Source organism: Octopus bimaculoides, chromosome 20, assembly GCF_046866305.1.
Source record: "Octopus bimaculoides isolate indiv1 chromosome 20, ASM4686630v1, whole genome shotgun sequence".
NCBI lineage: Eukaryota > Metazoa > Mollusca > Cephalopoda > Octopoda > Octopodidae > Octopus > Octopus bimaculoides.
Window position 1 is genome coordinate 34279467 of NC_142947.1, and position 18522 is coordinate 34297988.

Genomic DNA, 18522 nt, shown 5'->3' on the forward strand with positions numbered 1-18522 from the left:
TTTTATGCATGAATGTAATATGCTATTTATTTTACACATGTAAAGTAATATGTAAGCTGTAAATATCTTCACAAGCTGTTACTCAGAGTTTCTCTCTACCGTTTGTCCAACAGTTGTAATATTTTATAAACAAAACCATCCAACGATTGATAATGTGAAACTCTGAGTAACAATTTGTGAAGATTTTTGGGGGCTTTAATAAATAGTATATACTAGCAGAAAGACCGCCCTCTGGGTAGTTTCCTGCAAGACGCTTGATAATATTTTCACATTTGATTCCCAATTCTAATAATTATTATATTTTATGTCTAATTATTTCTTTGTATAATAGAGCTCACTTGCTTAGTAAATATTACTTTCATTATTTTATCACAGTCATAATCTCTCTTTCTTAAACAAACATCACTGTAGTCCAACAACAGAGGGAGAAGCAGTTTGTCAAGTTTTATCTACCCCACAAAGCAGCATAGAGATTTCAATTCAGCAGCCTATCTGTAAGCTTTGTAGTGTGTGTGTATGAGAGAGAGAGAGAGAGAGAGAGAGAGAGAGAGAGAGAGGGGGAGGGAGAGAAAGAACATTGCAAACAATGAATGAAATAAACATGAAATGAAAAAAAATCGTATAAATAAAAGGGCATTACTGCAGATTTATATGCTCCCAACTTTATTGCCTCATAACATACAGAAAAATGGATACTTTTTAACAAAATTTTCTATGAATACTACTTAGATGTTGTGACTTCAGAGTATACAGAGTATATGGGAAAGAATTTTTCCAAAAGGGTAGAGAGAGGAAAAATTCACACGATCTGACGTTTTTCCCTCATAACTTTCAGGAAGATGGGTATCTTTTGAATGAAAATTTATACAAATCCCTTTCAAATGGCATAGATTATGATTATAAAAAAATTTGTGGGGAAAATTTTTTTAGTGATTTTCCCCATTTTTTTAAGCCACAGTCTTTGAAATGAGGTAGGGTAGTAGGGGGCATCTTTGTATGAAAAAAGTTTTGCAAACTCTTTTTTTTTTTCACACCCCCTCTCTCATCATCCTACTCCATACCTATTTAGGCAAATTTTTTTTTGCACTTCAAAACCATGAGAAGAGCATTTTTGGTAAAAAATTTTTTTTTTAATTGTTAATATTTTCAGAGGGAAAAGTGAGTGATTTAAGGGTGAGTTGGCTGTTGTTTCTAGCACAGCCAAAGACAACCCTCCTCGTTTCTTTATCACCCTCGCATGTATTGATGTTTTTCAATATTTTTTCCCCATAAATACATTTATATGCTATAAAAAAAGAAAATTTGAGAAATAATGAATTTTTTGCAACCCCACTCCCCTGCTCCCAATTGTTTCTGTTTATAAATTAAAATATTGGAGAGCCTGAGAATGTCATTGCTGGCATTTATCCACAGTAATTTTTTTAAATTACAGAGATATACTTGCATTGCAAGTGTTTTGATCTGATATTGTGTGCTGAAACTAAAATAATTGCAGCATAGTTGTTTGTAAGCCATTCAAGAATGCACAAAAACCATTAGTTTCATGGAACTACTTAAATACAGATGTCCCACTTAAATACAGAGGTCCTAATGCATCTACGTAACGATATGAAGGGGATGGTTAGTTTTTAGGGTTAGTTTTAGGGTTAGTTTTAGGGTTAGTTTTAGGGTGGGCTAGGATTAGAGACAGGGTGTCATTACACATCCACACAGTGTACATTTAAAATGTTTTGTACGTAACAGCTGTATCTAAGTAGTACAATTAAGGGACTTCTGTATTTAAGTATTACCAGTTTCACTTCAACATTAAAACTTCATTTGTGTCAAAATATTTTCGTCACTTTGAAACCACAATCTGTTCACTGACAAAACTTCGCAAAAGTAATGCAGCATGAAGTTTTGTCACTGAGCACGCACACACACACACACACACACACACACACACACGCATACACACATGCACACACACACACACGCATACACACATGCACACACACACACGCATACACACATGCACACACAAATTCATTGCCTTTCGTTTGTGTGTATGTTTATCTGTGTGTGTGTTTCATTGTGGAAGTTACTCGTGCAACTTGTTTGTGTATATATATTGGCTTAGTGGTATAGAATTTTTGGAAACTGTGAATAAGGTGCAAGTTTCGAGTACTTGTCGGTAACTTTTTTTTTCACCTCGTCTTCTAAAAGTAATTACCCAACTTGCTAGGCTATTCTCACAGCTATCCCATATTCAAAAATTGTACGGGTATTTAAAAAACTTTTCATTCAATAAATATTTGGTGTCACTTGTTTGATATCGCTGATTCGATGCACACTTATCCGACATCAGACATTATAATGTTTTTTTGTCTTTATGTTTCTTTCTTTCTCTCTCTCCCTCTCTTTGTCTTAATCTCTCTCTCTCTATCTATCTATCTATCTCCCCATCTCTCACTCTTTCTACCTATATATGTGTATATTTGTGCATACATGTGTGAATGTGTTTGCTTCCAGTACCCAAAGTTACTGTCAACAAAATAAGCTGAATGTTCAAAATTTTGCACTAAATCCTCTCCTTCCACTTTATCCATGCCTACATCTCATTACTATTCAACATTGCAGATATTAAAAATCTTTAGGAAGGTAGCTGGAAGACATAAAGGTGATGAAACCGATACTTTGATAAATAAGATGGTAATCCAGCTTCATTATTTTGAAGAGGAACTCAAACAACGTGGTGGACCCTTCTTTGGCGGTAAGGATTATTTTTGGAATAGCAAGGTGGTGTTGATGAAGATGGCATAGGATATCTCACTTAAGCTCAATTGGTGTACCATTTCCATATAATTTCAAGCCTTGTGACTATAGTAGAAAGAATTATTATTACCTCTGCCTTAGGGAAGGCAGAGGTTGTATTTGTTTGTCCGTGGACAAGATATCTCAAGAATTGCTGGATGGATTTGGATGAAACTTTCAGGGATGTTTGGCCTCATAACTTGCATGAACTGGTTAGATTTGGGGATTGATCCAGTACCAGACAAGGATTCTGAGAGTGGTTAGGTTCATTTTTAGTATTCTCATTTGTGAGAGCAGTTGAGTTTATTTCAGATATTCTCATTTTAAATATCATCTTTGGCTAATCATTGAGAGGACATTGGTGTGGCCTTGGCAGAGGTTTGCACTCTATTATTAAGGTGGCGAGCTAGCAGAATTGTTAGCACACCAGGCAAAATAATTAGGGGCATTTTGCCTTCTAAGTTCAAATTCCACTGAGATTGACTTTAACTTTCATCCTTTTGGGGGTCAATAAATTAAGTACCAGTCATACACTGGGGTCGATGTAATCAATTAGCCCCGTCCCTCCAAATTTCAGGCCCTGTGCCTATCGTAGAAAGGATTATCATTATTATTATTACTAAGGTAGCAAGTTGGCAGAATTGTTAGCATGCCAGGCAAAATGCTTAGCAGCATTTTGCCTGTTGCTACGTTCTGAGTTCAAATTCCGCCAAGGTCGACTTTGCCTTTCCTCCTCTCGAGATCAATAAATTAAGTACCAGTTGCGTACTGGAGTCAATCTAATCGACTGGCCCTCTCCTCCAAAATTTTAGGCCTTGTGCCTATAGTAGAAAGGATTATTATTATTATTATTATTATTAGGCAGTGAGCTGGCAGAATCATTAGCATGTCAGGCAAAATGCATTGCAGCATTTTGTCCATCCTTATATTCTGAGTTCAAATCCCACCAAGGTTGACTTTGCCTTTCATCCCTTCGAGATCGATAAATCATGTGCCAGTTGAGTACTGGGGTCAATGTAATCGACTTAACCCCTCCCTAAAAATTTCAGGCCTTGTGCCTTTAGTTGAAAGGATTATTATTATTATTATTATTATTATTATTATTATTATTATTATGTAAATGAAGAAATAAATTATTATTATTATTATTATTATTATTATTATTATTATGTAAATGAAGAAATAAATTATTATTATTATTATTATTATTATTATTATTATTATTATTATGTAAATGAAGAAATAAATTATTATTATTATTATTGTGTAACTTGACTCAGCATTGGTCTTATTCCTGGTAGTATTTATGGGGACAACAGATTACAACTTATAACCTTAGATATCCACATGATTTCAGTAATCCTTCAGGTTGCCAAAACTCTTCTGATGTTCCTTACTGTTCCTAAGAGGTAAACTTTCTGTACAATCTCTACAGTACATTCTACTTCAATCATTTGTCTATATTATTATTGTTATTATTATTATTATTATTATTATTATTATTATTATTATTATTATGCTATGTATATGTCCCTTCCTTCTCATTGTATACTGTGTATACTTACTTTTCTTTTCTTTTTTGTTGTTTTCTTTTTTCTTTTATCATTTCATTATTATATGTAAACTTCCACACTTTATGTCTGCCTTTGTATTGTTTCCTTCATCCTTCGCCCCTGGTGGAAAATAAATGAAATCATTATTATTACTATTATTGAGTGAAAGAGCAGCACACACCTTGAAAGTGACACTGGGGTACAAATATATGAAGTCCAATACACTCATCATGAGTACCCGTCTGATAAGGGTACACCAGGCACATGCATCACAACCATGTGTGCTTAGAATGGTGATCTCATATCAAGATAAATGAAGCATGACTTTGTAGGTGAGGCCCAGTTAGAATTTTTTTTTTAAGCCATGTTGCCCGTCCCACTCAAAAGTTCTCTGAATAAGGTTTGCTTAAGGATGATAAGCAAAGCACCCATATTTCTAAGGATGACTTATTCAAACCCCAAAGAATCCCTCTGAACACATGGATATGATGCTTCCCAACTACTTCTCATGATCAGAGATGCACATTTCTTCAGTTTTATCATTATTATTATTATTAGTATTATTATTGTTCAGTAGTTTTATTTTTATAACGTGCTTTCACTTCACTACCGAGCGCAGCTCTGTGCGCCTTGGGTATGTGCTGTGGTTTGCTGTGGTGCTCTTATGTTTACTGTATTGAAAGTGTTTTGCGTAGAATGTGTGCAGTACCCAGTAGTGCAATTTTCTGTATGGTATATATATTTGTAAGTCCTGGTGTTTTTGTTATGTATTTGTCTGAATATTTCTTTATTATACCTAAGGCACCTACTATGATAGGAATTGTTTCTGTTTTTAGACTCCACATTCGAGTTATCTCTATTTCCAGGTCTTTGTATTTTGAAAGTTTTTCCATTTCTTTTCGAGAAACGTTGTCATCTGCTGGTATTGATACATCAATTAGAAAGCATTTTTTTTCTTCATGATCTTTGACAACTATATCTGGTCTATTAGCCTTAATTTCTCTATCTGTGTGTATTGGCATATCCCAGAGTATGGTTGCTTTCTCGTTTTCTGTTATTATTATTATTATTATTATTATTATTATTATTATTATTATTATTATTATTATTATCATCATCATCATCATCGTTATTATCATTATTATTATCATTATTATTATTATCATTATTATTATTATTATTTTATGTTTGACTTTTGTTTTGCATTTGTACAAGTTGGATCCAAGTCTCACCCAGAGACCTCAAGAGACAACAAGTTAGAAGTTCTTGTAGGTGTTATGCCTAGGGTACCATATATTTGGATTTGTACAGTTTTGTTCAAGTGAATATTTAAGAAACCATAAGAAAATTATGTGTTTGCTTTAAAATTTGAGATCACATAGACAGTATTTTACGTAGGATATGGGCAGTTCCCATGAGCACTATCTTTTGAACTTCAGCCATTTTGGGGTTTCCTGGAATCTGATCTAGGTAGTAATCAGCCTGTTTCGCTGTCATTCCCAGGGCACCTATGACAATAGGTATTGTTTTCGTCTTCAGATTCCACATTTTGCTAATTTCTATTTCAAGATCTTTATATTTGCTCAGTTTTTGGTAGGTCTTGACAGATACGTTTATATCGATTGGGACAGTCATATCAATGAGGAGGCATGATTTTTGTCTGAAGTCTTTCAGTATGATGTCTGGCCTATTTGCGCCTATCTTTCTGTCTTATTATTATTATTATTATTATTATTATTATTATTATTATTATTATTATTATTATTAGGTTAGTGAGCTGACAGAATTGTTGGCATGTTTAGAAAATGCTTGTCAGCATCTCATCCACCTTTTTATATTTTGAGTTCAAATTCTGCTGAGAATTGCTTTGCTTTCATCTTTTTAGTGTTGATAAAATAAATACCAGTTGAGCACTGATGTTGATTTAATCAACTTCATTCTTTCCCTAAAACTTCTGGCCTGGCACCAAAATTTGAAACATCATTATTATTATTATAACTAATTCATATATTTGTTGGTTTCTTCTCAGGGAAACAAGTCAGTATGGTTGACTTCAATCTTTGGCCATGGTTTGAGAAAATTAAAGCAAAAGTAATGACAGACCAAACTATAGACCAGTTCATCACCAAAGAATACCCATTTCTATGCCAATGGAATGAGAATATGTTGCAGCTGCCAGAGGTGAAGGCCACAAGACTTAATCCCCAGTACTATGCTGCATTCATCAAAAGTTTTGCCAGTGGAGACCCAGATTATGACTTTGGTCTCCAACTGAATAAAAGTAAATTGTAAATGATTTGTAAATATGATGAATAGAATTTTTAAATAAGATTATGAATAAGATCTTCAGCTGAATAAACAACTCTTTAGGTTATCAATGGTTTGGACCCCCAATTTAAAATAAAAGTCATTCAGGCTAAATTATGTATCAGATCTCCAGTTGAATAATAGTTAATTGTTAAGGATATGCTAGTGTGATATTTAAAGTATTCAGTCTAGATTATGATTTACATCTCAAGTTGAATAAAGATTTATTGTAGACAATTTCTAAAAGTTTATGAGTGAGGAATTTAAAAAGTAATTTAAACACTCTAACATCGTTATGTTCTAGCTGAATAAAAGTTCACTTGTGAATGACTTTTTAATGGTGAACTATAAAATTTCTAAATTAGAATTTGATTTAAGTCCTTAGCTGAATATAATTAAATTGAACTTGTTTCGAAATGTGATGCAGTGAAGTTTTTAAAATTAGGTTATCATAAATGATCTTAGGGTGATCTTTTAGATTTCTAAACTAGATCATATGTGAGACCTAAAGTAGAATAAAATATGTGGAGGATTTGAAAAAGTCAGGTCTATGGTTTTTATCTAGATCATAGTTAAATCCAACAGCCAGATAAGTATCAGTTTCCAATTGCTTCTAAGGATGATGGAGAAAAGATTTTAATCAAAATCACTTCTTAAGGATTTTTACAAGTGATGCCTAAAGTTATCAAACCAGTTAATAATTTGAGATTGCAGCTGAATAAACAAAAATGCAAATAATTTCTAGAAGGCAGAAAAATTTCATAAATCATTTATAAGATTTGGGATAATAGCCAAGTTTTTTCTTTGGAATGTAAAAAATTTTTACTTGAAAAATTACATAAAATTCCTTGTATCAGAGTATTTTTGATTAATAAAACTTAATTATTTTGAAAAATAGTTTTCAAAGAGTAATGAAAATATATTCTGTTTCAAGTATTATGCTACACACACGTGTGTGTGTGAGTGCATATAGATATATACATACAAACACAGGAACATTTTATAAACAAGGCAGTAAATTTTGAATGCAGTATAACTGTGAAAAGAGCTGAAAAAGATTTGGTATTTACCCTTAGAAGATGGAAAAAAAGTTGCCAGCTGGCAGCTCTGAACCCTGTGCCTCTCAGATACTAGCTAAGTGTTCTGTACCATTAAGCTAAGCAGTTCCTGACAACAATTACCATCAATTTTAATGCTAAGTAATAGCTTTTTGGAATTTGGGAAGATTTTATAAACAAGCTTTATAAGCTTTGAGTGTGTTGGTATTTTATAGACATGAATATAAATTTTGAATGCAGTATAGCTGTGAAAACAGTCAAGAAAGATTGAGTGTTTACTCTTGGAAGACAGAAAAATTGCCAGAATACAAATTTTCCATCTTCTAAGGGTATATATCCATGTGAAAACAACCAAAAATGCTGGGTATTAACCCTTAGAAGACTGAAAAACCAGTTGTTAAAACTTTAGAACTCAATATACATATACACATGCTTTAGAATATAGCATTAGGCAAGTACAGAGTGTAATATTAATTAATGAATGACAAAAGAACAGGAATGATGCAATCACCTCTATTAGGTTACAGTTGTTTCTGCTATAAGAAGTTGTGCATTCAGAGCTAGGTGTTTGTGCAATATCCTATGGCTTCTCCAGAGCCATTAAAATGAAGTGTATGTGCAAGATGTTGCACAAGCACTCAGCTCTGAATGCACTGCTTCTTATAGAAGAAACAGCTGTAAATTAATGAATTTGAATACATACTTCCTGTTCCTTTGTAATTCAGTCAATTTGCATGACACCAGTATCTGCCACAACTGCAATTTTGCACAGCTTTATGGGTCTTCTTCTCAAGCAAAACATAATGTCAAAGGTCTTGGTCATTGCCTCTGTGAGGGCCAATATATTTATATATACACATACATACATCCATACATACATACATATATATATATATATATATATATATATATATATATATATATATATGGGGTAACAAAAAGAATTCCATATCTACACAGAAGTAATTATACTTCAAATTTCAACCGTGATACTTAACAAGCTAGTTACATAATTATTTAATGAGTTCTCTGGAAACAATTTTTTAAAAATTTTATTGTCTGACAGTTCAGCAAGAAACAGGAAGAGAGTTGGTAGTAGAAAGATAATCTGTGGCAGAAATCTAATTCAGTAAGGGTTACAATCTATGGCACAGAAATTAGAATATATTTCAACTTCACAGTAACACCAATAACCCAAGCTCTAGGGAATGAGTCCAATCATTAGAATAGAATTTTTGTTGTGTACCCAGAGATAATTTTTTATTGAGCAGGCCTATGACATTACAAGGTACAACCAACAAATCTCTTTTTCTAGATAAACCAGGATCAGTGCTGAAAACAAGCATTTAGAGTTTGGATTAGTATGTATGTATGTGTAAATGAATGGGGATGTTTGAAAAGTGTATTTGTTTGTAGGTGTACTTGTTCATGTGTTTCTGTGTGTACGCATATATGATATATACTAGCTGGTGTGTCCGGTAATTCCCGAGGGTAAAGATGTTGTATTGAAATGCAATTATTACTCTGATATAAAAAATCAATTTCGTTATAACTGCTACAAAGGGTGTATTTTCCGTCACGAAGAAGTACAAAAAACTGTCAGCTGGAGGAGGGAGAGATTGTATGTATATAAATATATGAATGAAGTGTTTGAAGAAAGTACAATAATAATGTCCACACTCACTGATGGTCGCTCTCAGTAACTGCCTTTAGCTTACAGAGTTCTTGTTTTTATAACTATCAAAAAGCAGCCAGAAGGATAGACATATTGTTGAGAACAAATGATTTTGTAGGAGGTCTGTTATCTTCATTCCAGCCTCTATTGTTTTACCATGAGAAAAGCGCTGTTGAAGTTTTCAAGTGAAATTTGGCAATCGAGGATCGAATCCGTGCTATGCCTGCATGAAGCTACTACAAATATGTTGTGGAATAAAAAATTTATCAACTGTCATGGAAAAAGTGTAACTGTTAAAATGCAAAATTATCAGAGTAATGGTCATTCAAAAAAGTATGTATAGAAATGTATGAAAGAAGTCTTTAATGTTTAAGATTCAAATTAAGGAAGTGCAATAATAATGTTTAGCAGTTCAAAACTGTGAGTAGTGAAATGCAGAATTAGGTCGACTGATCGTGAGAATCAAATATTGATCGCTTCGCTAAAACCTGCAGGTGGTATGGGTTATTTTCCTTGGGTTGTTTAAATAAGATATTTGTAATATGTAGTAGATAGAAGGATCCATTGGAGGGGCCCTATTATCGATATTTTTCAACAATCTAAGTATGTCACGAGGTTTCCAGACATGAGTTCTACTCACACGTCAAATAAAGAAAAAAAGTGATATTGTCTGCAAAAATTAGAAATTGAACACACAAAAAATCAATATTCAAAGTAATCGAATATAAACAATGAAATGGGTTATTTCCCCTTTCGTGTTTAAAAAAATATTGTGCAGGTGCTATGGGTTATTTCTCTTGGGTGTTGCAAGGTTTCCAAACATGAGTTCTACTCATGTGTCAAGTTTCATTAAAATCAGTAAAACGATGTAGGAGGAGTTAGCTAACAACGCCACAAACAAACATCGATTTTCCACATATGTAGTAGATATATGTGTTTCTATCAGAATGAATTGTTGTATCTTGGAAGAGCCTTTATACAAGTAATAAACACATGCACTGGTTATATTTTACTTCTTTATTTTCATTTGTCAACTTGTTCCCAAGTGTTTCGAGGCTGCCACCCCCTTGGCACTCAGACCACATTCCTAGTACCCACCACCACCACTTTTGGCAGCAAATTCAGGACAATTGTATTTCACAAATAAAACTTAACCTAATTAACCTCATTATTTTATTGCTTTTACATCCATCGCCCCCCTTTTGGCCACTCTATTATCTCCACGCTTTTCTTCAAACTGTGTCCTGGATCTTTCCACCTGGCCCACCTCTGGGGGAGGGGGCAGTACTTCCCGTTTTGGGAACCACTGATTTAATAAATTAGCTAATCACTTCTTTCATTAACCATTCAGTTAGTCAATCAATCAGCTAGGTTTGACAAAGTCCTTTTACCACGGCATTTCATTGTTGAGATCGTGAATGAAAGGTAATTGACTGAGCAAATGATTAATCAAAGAATCGATTTATTGGTTAAATGATAGTCCAATTGACTAATAACAAGAAAGAAGTGAAATAGAACCAGTACATGTATTTATTTTTGGCATTGTGACCCTCCCAAGTTACAAAATATTTTCCAACACATGAATTCATATCAAGAATCTAACAAACCAAATACAAAAATGAAATGTAGCAATGATTCTCGTTAAATATTTCAAACATCAACTGGATGAATTTCTCCAAGAATGTGTCACACAGTATTAATACAGGGCTGTCTTTAGAGGAATTCCTTATTAATTACAAAATTCCTTATTAATTAAGGACACATCTATAGACATATAGAAATATGTCATGCATTTATACATCAACACACACACACACACACACACACATACACACATAACGAGATAGAATTAAAAGTACACATTGACTGTAATACTTTTTATTTACTAATTCAAAGTCGATGATTCACTCTAGTTATGGAAAATGACTCATCAGTTTCAGGTACACACACACACACACACACACACACACACACACACATATATATTCACATATACACATACATACATACATATTTGCATATACATATACATTTATATACACATTTATATATGTGTGTGTGTGTGTGTGTGTGTGTGAAGGCACGTGGCTCAGTGGTTGTTTGAGTTTCGAGCTTACGATCATGAGGTTGTGAGTTTGATTCCTAGACCAGGCAGCGTGTTGTGTTCTTGAGCAAGACCCTTTATTTCACATTGCTCCAGTTCACTCAGCTGTAGAAATGAGTTGTGACGTCACTGGTGCCAAGCTGTATCAGCCTTTGCCTTTCCCTTGGATAACATCGGTAGCGTGGAGAGGGGAGGCTGATATATGCATGGGTGACTGCTGGTCTTCTATAAAAACAAATCTAGGCAACTTTCTGCCCAGACTTATACCAAGGAGTGAAACCTCTTAGGTGCACTCATGGTCAATCGTGACCGACGGAGTCGAGATATATATATATATATATATATATATATATATATATATATATATATATATATCATATATACTTCAGGCTTCTTTCAGTTTCCGTCTACGAAATCCACTCACAAGGTTTGGGTTGGCCTGAGGCTATCACTGAAGATACTTTCTCAAAGTGCCACGCAGAGGAACTGAACTCGGAACCATATGGTTGGGAAGCAAACTTCTTACCACACAGCCACGCCTGCGCATATATATATTTACATATATATTTACATGTGTGTGTGTGTGTGTAAATATATATTACTAGTCATTTTTACATTCCTCTAGAAGTGGGTGTTTGTTGTTTGGGAGGAGTGGGAGGACAAAATATGACGAATCTAATATTTTTATCAGATATTCCAACCGTGATAAAGAGAGATAAAAGAAGATATCTTTTTTAAAAAATATAAATTATGTGGTTTTGCTGGTTCATTTTTAGATGTGACACAACTACTTTTATCATGTCCTGATGTGTCACCATCTGACTGCGTGTGTGTATGTGCATGTGTATGTGTATGCGTGTGTGTGTATGTGTGTGTGTGCACGCACGCGTGAGTGACTGCATCTTTATATGTGTACACAACTACATACACACAAAACTATTCAATTCACATAGTAATATTTATTCTCATTTCCGATAGATAGATAGATAGATAGATAGATAGATAGACAGACACACCTACACACATACATATACATGCTTACTTGCTTATGACAGCCCGTCATATGTGATGACAGTGTCGATCCAAGATATTCGTCCTTCTCCGCCTCCAACACATTGTTTCTCATGGGAGCGGAGGTGGCTGACAATACCAATTCCAGACAGATCCTGTGGCACTGGGGGCACTGACTGTGACCCCAAACAACAGCCAAAGAGTGTTGATAACGTCTCCTCCTCTCTTCAAGCAGTCTCCTCCATCAGTTTTAAGCAAATCTACTCCAGCATCACACATGGACTTCTATGCTTTCCATTTAACAATCTGGGGCTACAACCCAACTGAGTGGGATACCACATAAAATGAAAGACCGTTTGAAATGGTCATGAAAACGAAGTTTGGGACATCCATAGGGTCTACTTCCAGTCTCGATCTCACTAAGAGGACCATCTTTGGGAGCCAGTTACCCGGCATCCAAATCATATGGTCAACCTAGCAAAGAAGAGGATGAAGGATGCAAGCCGCAACACTGCAGATCCCAGTCCTCAGGAAGATTTCAGTGTGTGGCACCTTGTTCTTCCATGTAAAATCGAGGATACTTTTGAGCAATCTGATATGAAATGTTTCCAATTTTCTGATCTGGCATCGATAAACGGTCCAGTTAAATGACTGAAACAAGTAAAAGATAAAAGATATATATATATATATTGTGTCTGGGGAGGATCATACTGTCTATATATGTATAAATATAAATATATATATATATATATATATATATATATATATATATATATATATATATATATATATATATATATAGGTTATGAGCGATAGTGGTATCAAATTACAGCTGGAAACAGCTGTAAGACCTATTTATAAATGTTCTATATTATACACAGCCTTCGTTTTTTTTTTATCTCATTACGAAAAGTAAATCCTTATATATATATACGGAGAGAGAGAGAGAAAGAAAAGAGAGAGGGCAATGGAGGAGTGTATTTTGATGAAGAATGGGAGGAAATGCAACAGACTTATTCAGAGTCGAATGACTGTATTTCCTTTTGTATTGCGTAAAGAAATATTTGTAAAACTGAGTTGCAAAAGAAGCGATAAAATACTCTGTTTTGAATTGATCATATTTGGTACATAGATATGAAATTTAGTTAGTTATATGATAATGTATGGAAAATCATTATATCAAATACATTTGATATAGCTAAGATAAAGCACCTCTAATATTGTCATTCATACGTATGCTAATGTATAATGGCATTAGTGTTAGCGACGGAACAATAAATGTTGGTTCAGGTAACAGATCGTAACTTAGTGTAGTGTTAATGTTAATCACACTACCTTAAGTGGTTTCTTTATAGATTTTCTTTAACTGCTTTCGTTTTATAAAGGTGTAAGAGGAACGTTTTTCTTTGATTTCTACTTTGTCGCCATTCTGGGATGTGTATTTTACATTCATCTTCAGACCCAAATTCCCAGTGATCAAGTAGATACTCAGATAGTAAAAATGTTACATATATTATTAGTGAATAATAACATCAAGATTAAAAGCCCAGATATCATACTGGTTTCAAATTTTGGCACAAGGCTAGCGATTTGGGGAAAAGGGTAAATCGATTACATTGACACGAGTGCTCAACTGGTATTTATTTCATCAACCTCGAAAGGATGAAAAATAAGGGTGACTCCGGAGTATTTGCGCTCAAAACGTTAAGAGATGTTGCTAAGCATTTTTCCCGGTAAGGTTACTATTTTGCCAACTCACCACCTTAAGCCTAGATATCACATTACCAAGTCACGTGAATTAGAACAAGAATGCATAACAAAATATATTGATTCTCTAAATCAATATTAAATATTGAATAATGATTTCTTATGATTTGTTTAAAATGATAAACACATTTAAAAAAAAAACTTATGGACACACTATTGTACATAGCGGGTCAAATCAATCTGTTATTGAGTAACAGCTTGAAAAAACCTTGAATGTGAAACTAAAGATGTTAACACTGTATTATATGACTATCAGAACTATTTAAGTTGATATAAATCATCATTATCCTCTTTTTGTTGCTGTTTGTTCCTTTTCGAGCCATATCTGGTTCATAAGGGCCGGTTTCCCGATTTCATTGGCATATAGATTCCCCACCTGGATGGGATATCGGTCTGTCACAAGTAAGCTGCTAGATGCAAGGGGAATGAGTGAGAGAAAGTTGTGGTGAAAGAGCCAACAGAAGTTCGCCGTTACCTTCTGCCGGAGCCACATGGAGCTTACATGTTTCACTCATAAATACACACATCACCCAGTTTGAGATTTAAACCCTCGACCGTGAGTCTGCTGCTCCTAACCTCGAGACTATGTGCCTCCATTATCATCTTTTTAACGTCCACTTTCTATGTCTTCGCAAAACAGATGGATTCTATTGAGAGAGTTGAATGCTATTCCTGACGCCAATCCTCACCTGTTTCCAGGCAAGGTATTTGTTCTCTATGGCCAAATATGTTTCTACTGAAAGCTGCAAATGAGAAACAACTACTTGTATGTCGGTTACACTCATTTACAACTATTGCACAATGTCAAGAGCAGGAGACATACACACACCACATACACATACACTCAAACACATCTATACGCACATATATTTACATATACATTCATATATATATATATATATATATATATATATATATATATATATATATATATATATATATATATATATATATATATAGGGAGAATTCACAAAAAAAACAAAAGACGAAGACAGGTAGTGTAGAAAACAAACAGATGTATTAGTATAACGCTCGGGAATTGAAAAAGTCTTTAACGTTTCGAGCCAACGCTCTTCCACAGAAAGGAACACAGAAAGAAACAAGGAGAGAAACAAGCAGAGAAAAAAATGTGTGTAAGGCATATGGCTCAGTGTTTAGACCGTCAGGCTCACAATTTTGAGGTAGTTTGATTCCTGGACGGGACTGTGTGTTGTAATCTTGAGCAAGTCACTTTATTTCACGTTGCTTCAGTTCGCTCAGCTGTAGAAATGAGTTGTGACGTCACTGGTGCTAAGCTGTATTGGCCTTTGCCTTTCCCATGAATAACATCAGTAGTGTGGAGATGGGAGGCTGGTATGTATGGGCGACTGCTGGTCTTCCATAAACAACCTTGCCCAGACTTTTGCCTCGGAGGGTAACTGTAAGTCCAATCCCATGGTCATTCACGACCGAAGGGTATCCCTATGATATTGGCAAAAATGATATCTGTGTTATATCCTGTAACATTATGGTCTGACAAACTGCTCACAGACTTTAAAAAAATAATTCCTGAGGATCAATATTATTGATGAAAATCTTTCAAGGCACAGCTTCAGTAAAAGAGTAAGTTACATCTGCCATCTTATAAAAAGACACATAGACTCATAAGGCAATGTCGAGCATACACTATTCCAGTATGCTTAAGGCAGGAATGTACTTTAATCATAAATCTAATTGATGTATCAGGATTGGCCAATGACTAAACAACAAACAGTCATCTTTATCACGCTAAAATTTCAAGCCTGGTAATAGAGTGGTTTCTAATATTTTGCGTACCAGATTGCAAAAACCATATCCCTTGCAGTGCAGTACATTGTAGGAAAGAATTCTTATAATTATGGCAGGATTCCACCCCATGTCAAAAGAAACTGATAGTTAAGCCCTCAGTTACGTCCACATAACAACAATCATCTGTATATTAACAACCATCATGTTATCCCTCTGTTTTCTTTCCTACTACCGCAATCGAATCAAAATGGTCGACTGATCTGCATAAAGAAGCAATCACATTTCCCTCAAATTATGGCATGCTCTCTTGAAAAGAGAAGAAAACATGTGTGTCCAAGAATATGGATCTCCACCACCTTCGACGACAAGTGTTCAGTTGTTTGGTTAACTGAGATACCGTCTCATTGAATTAGCGTGAAAGTAGCTGAGTATTCCACAACCATGTGTACCCATAATGCAATTCCCAAACAGTATCAGCAAGACACCACCCCTAGAGCCTTTGTTATCATAGTATTTTGACTGTGTAGATGATGTTTTAGAAGGAAAAATTGCAATTTAATGTGTTGTAAAAAAAAAGATTCAATGAAACTGCCCGGTCGTGGGGTCGAGTGGTGTTCATTTCAGTTTTCATTTTTCAATTCCATCTTTTTCATTCGTTTTCATTTCTTCTCTCACTTTGTCTGTTCTTGTTTGTCCCCTCTATGTTAGGCCCTGTGTGGCCAAATAAAGAAATAGTGAGGTTTGGGATGTAGCAGAGAGAACACGAATGACGAGTTAGACTGAAGAGAGTTAATATCACCACATAACGAGCTATCACCCACTGCAACACAAAACTTGCAGTAACTTTTCAAATACTATTACAAAAACATCCAAACTTTCTCAACATTTGTTGTAATACTATTTCAATTACACCAAGTACAATAACACTCCAAATCTCTCAACTGAATAAAAGTTTGTTCGTAAAAACCTCATAATATTTCGTCATTTTCTTCTATGTACAACTTATTTACCCCTGAACGCTAGAGATAACAGCCAGCACACAACAGCGAACTGACAGCCTCCAGTATCAGCAATTATATAGAGCTCCTAGCATCTAATCAGCACAAGCATAAGTGGACACGATATCTACCAGCCACATATTATTTTATGTATAAAAGCCCATGTGATTCTAGCTCAGATAAATGCTGAATCCTGTCTTTCATCTTTGTTTATTGCAGTTACATTGTTCGAAGATTGTACAATAGCTGCTTTTACTACAAACTGGCAAAGGACTGTTTTTTGTATTGTAAGGTTTGACAGTATTGTCTAACATAGTTGGCTATTTGCAACTGCAGCCAAAAGAAAGGACGTTTGGTTGAAATACATAAATTGAAGTCTATAAAAAATCTTTGTTTCCATGTCCTTTATTTTAGGGCTTAGGTATGCTGCACTTTAGTAAATGAATAAGTTTTAAATGATTTGGTGGATGAGTATAATTCTTATATGTGTGTAAATCTGAATACATACAGAGATATATACATGCATGGGCATGTCCATATGGACTACATTAGCACTCTTACAAGTTTGATAAAGTCTGACTTAATTAGCAATTTATTGTTCGTAATAAAGATTTAATAGACAATTAGACTAATAAAAAAAAACTCTAACGATGACTTTTCAATCGCGCTCATTGAAGCTCTTTGTGAAAATCTGAACACAAGAAGAGCAATACAAACCCTTTTCTCTTATCTGTGATTTTGTTTTCCTCTGCTGTCTTTATTTCTGATGTGGTGTATTTCAGGCAGTTAATTTTTACACTATAATACCTGCAGATTAAGAACTTCAGTCTTGACAAAATGGTGACATAACTAGAGGTACTAAAGCTTTTTTTAATTTTTACCTGCGCAAGGAGTGCAGTTACCTGGTTGAGTGTACAATTGTACAAACGCCTCTAAAAGCAGGCAAATATGGAATTGTAGTAGAGAGAAAAGTTAAATTCAAATGGAAGCTAGATAGTAAGGGTGGGAACTGGCAAATGAGGTTGAATATATTCCTCAACAAGAAAATAAGAATGCATCAATCGCGTTCATTCTGATCGAGGCCTGTCAAGGAATTAGCAACCATGTTTGAGGTTGTGTAAATGATGAATCTTATATTCGCCACTGAAGAAGAGCCAAAAGCACCAGTTCCCAAAACTAGTCGCTTTCCACGATGAACTATCTAAAAGTGATCTTTTAATAGAAATACCAAAGCTGGAAGGCACCAGAGGGCAGTAAAGATTAATCAGGTAAAAGCTTTTGTAGAATCCTTTCCAACACTTTCACTTAGCCTCAACTTAGTTCTAGCAATTTCTGTATGCATACTTTTGAAAGTTTTTCAAAGCAGAAAGTATTTAAGATTTATCTGAGATCTACCATGAGACATCAAGGCTTTCTAATCTTGTGACATAATTAATTAAAAGGAAGTTGGCGAAAAACCTTGATTTCTATGAAGTGATTTACAAGTCCT

The 18522-nt window shown here is 34.5% G+C and overlaps 1 protein-coding gene across 4 annotated transcripts in view; it reads left to right on the top strand.

Moving 5' to 3' along the window:
* The window catches only part of LOC106878224 (glutathione S-transferase omega-2), a 28895-nt gene extending 21347 nt beyond the window's left edge, over positions 1-7548 (top strand). For all 4 annotated transcript variants that reach the window (XM_089338332.1, XM_089338333.1, XM_089338334.1 and 1 more), the window contains exons 4-5: positions 2620-2752; positions 6376-7548. In XM_089338332.1, the coding sequence (XP_089194458.1) occupies positions 2620-2752; positions 6376-6638 (396 nt within the window). In that variant the 3' untranslated portion in view covers positions 6639-7548. The remainder of the gene's footprint in view (positions 1-2619; positions 2753-6375) is intronic.
* The last annotated feature ends 10974 nt before the right edge of the window (positions 7549-18522 follow it).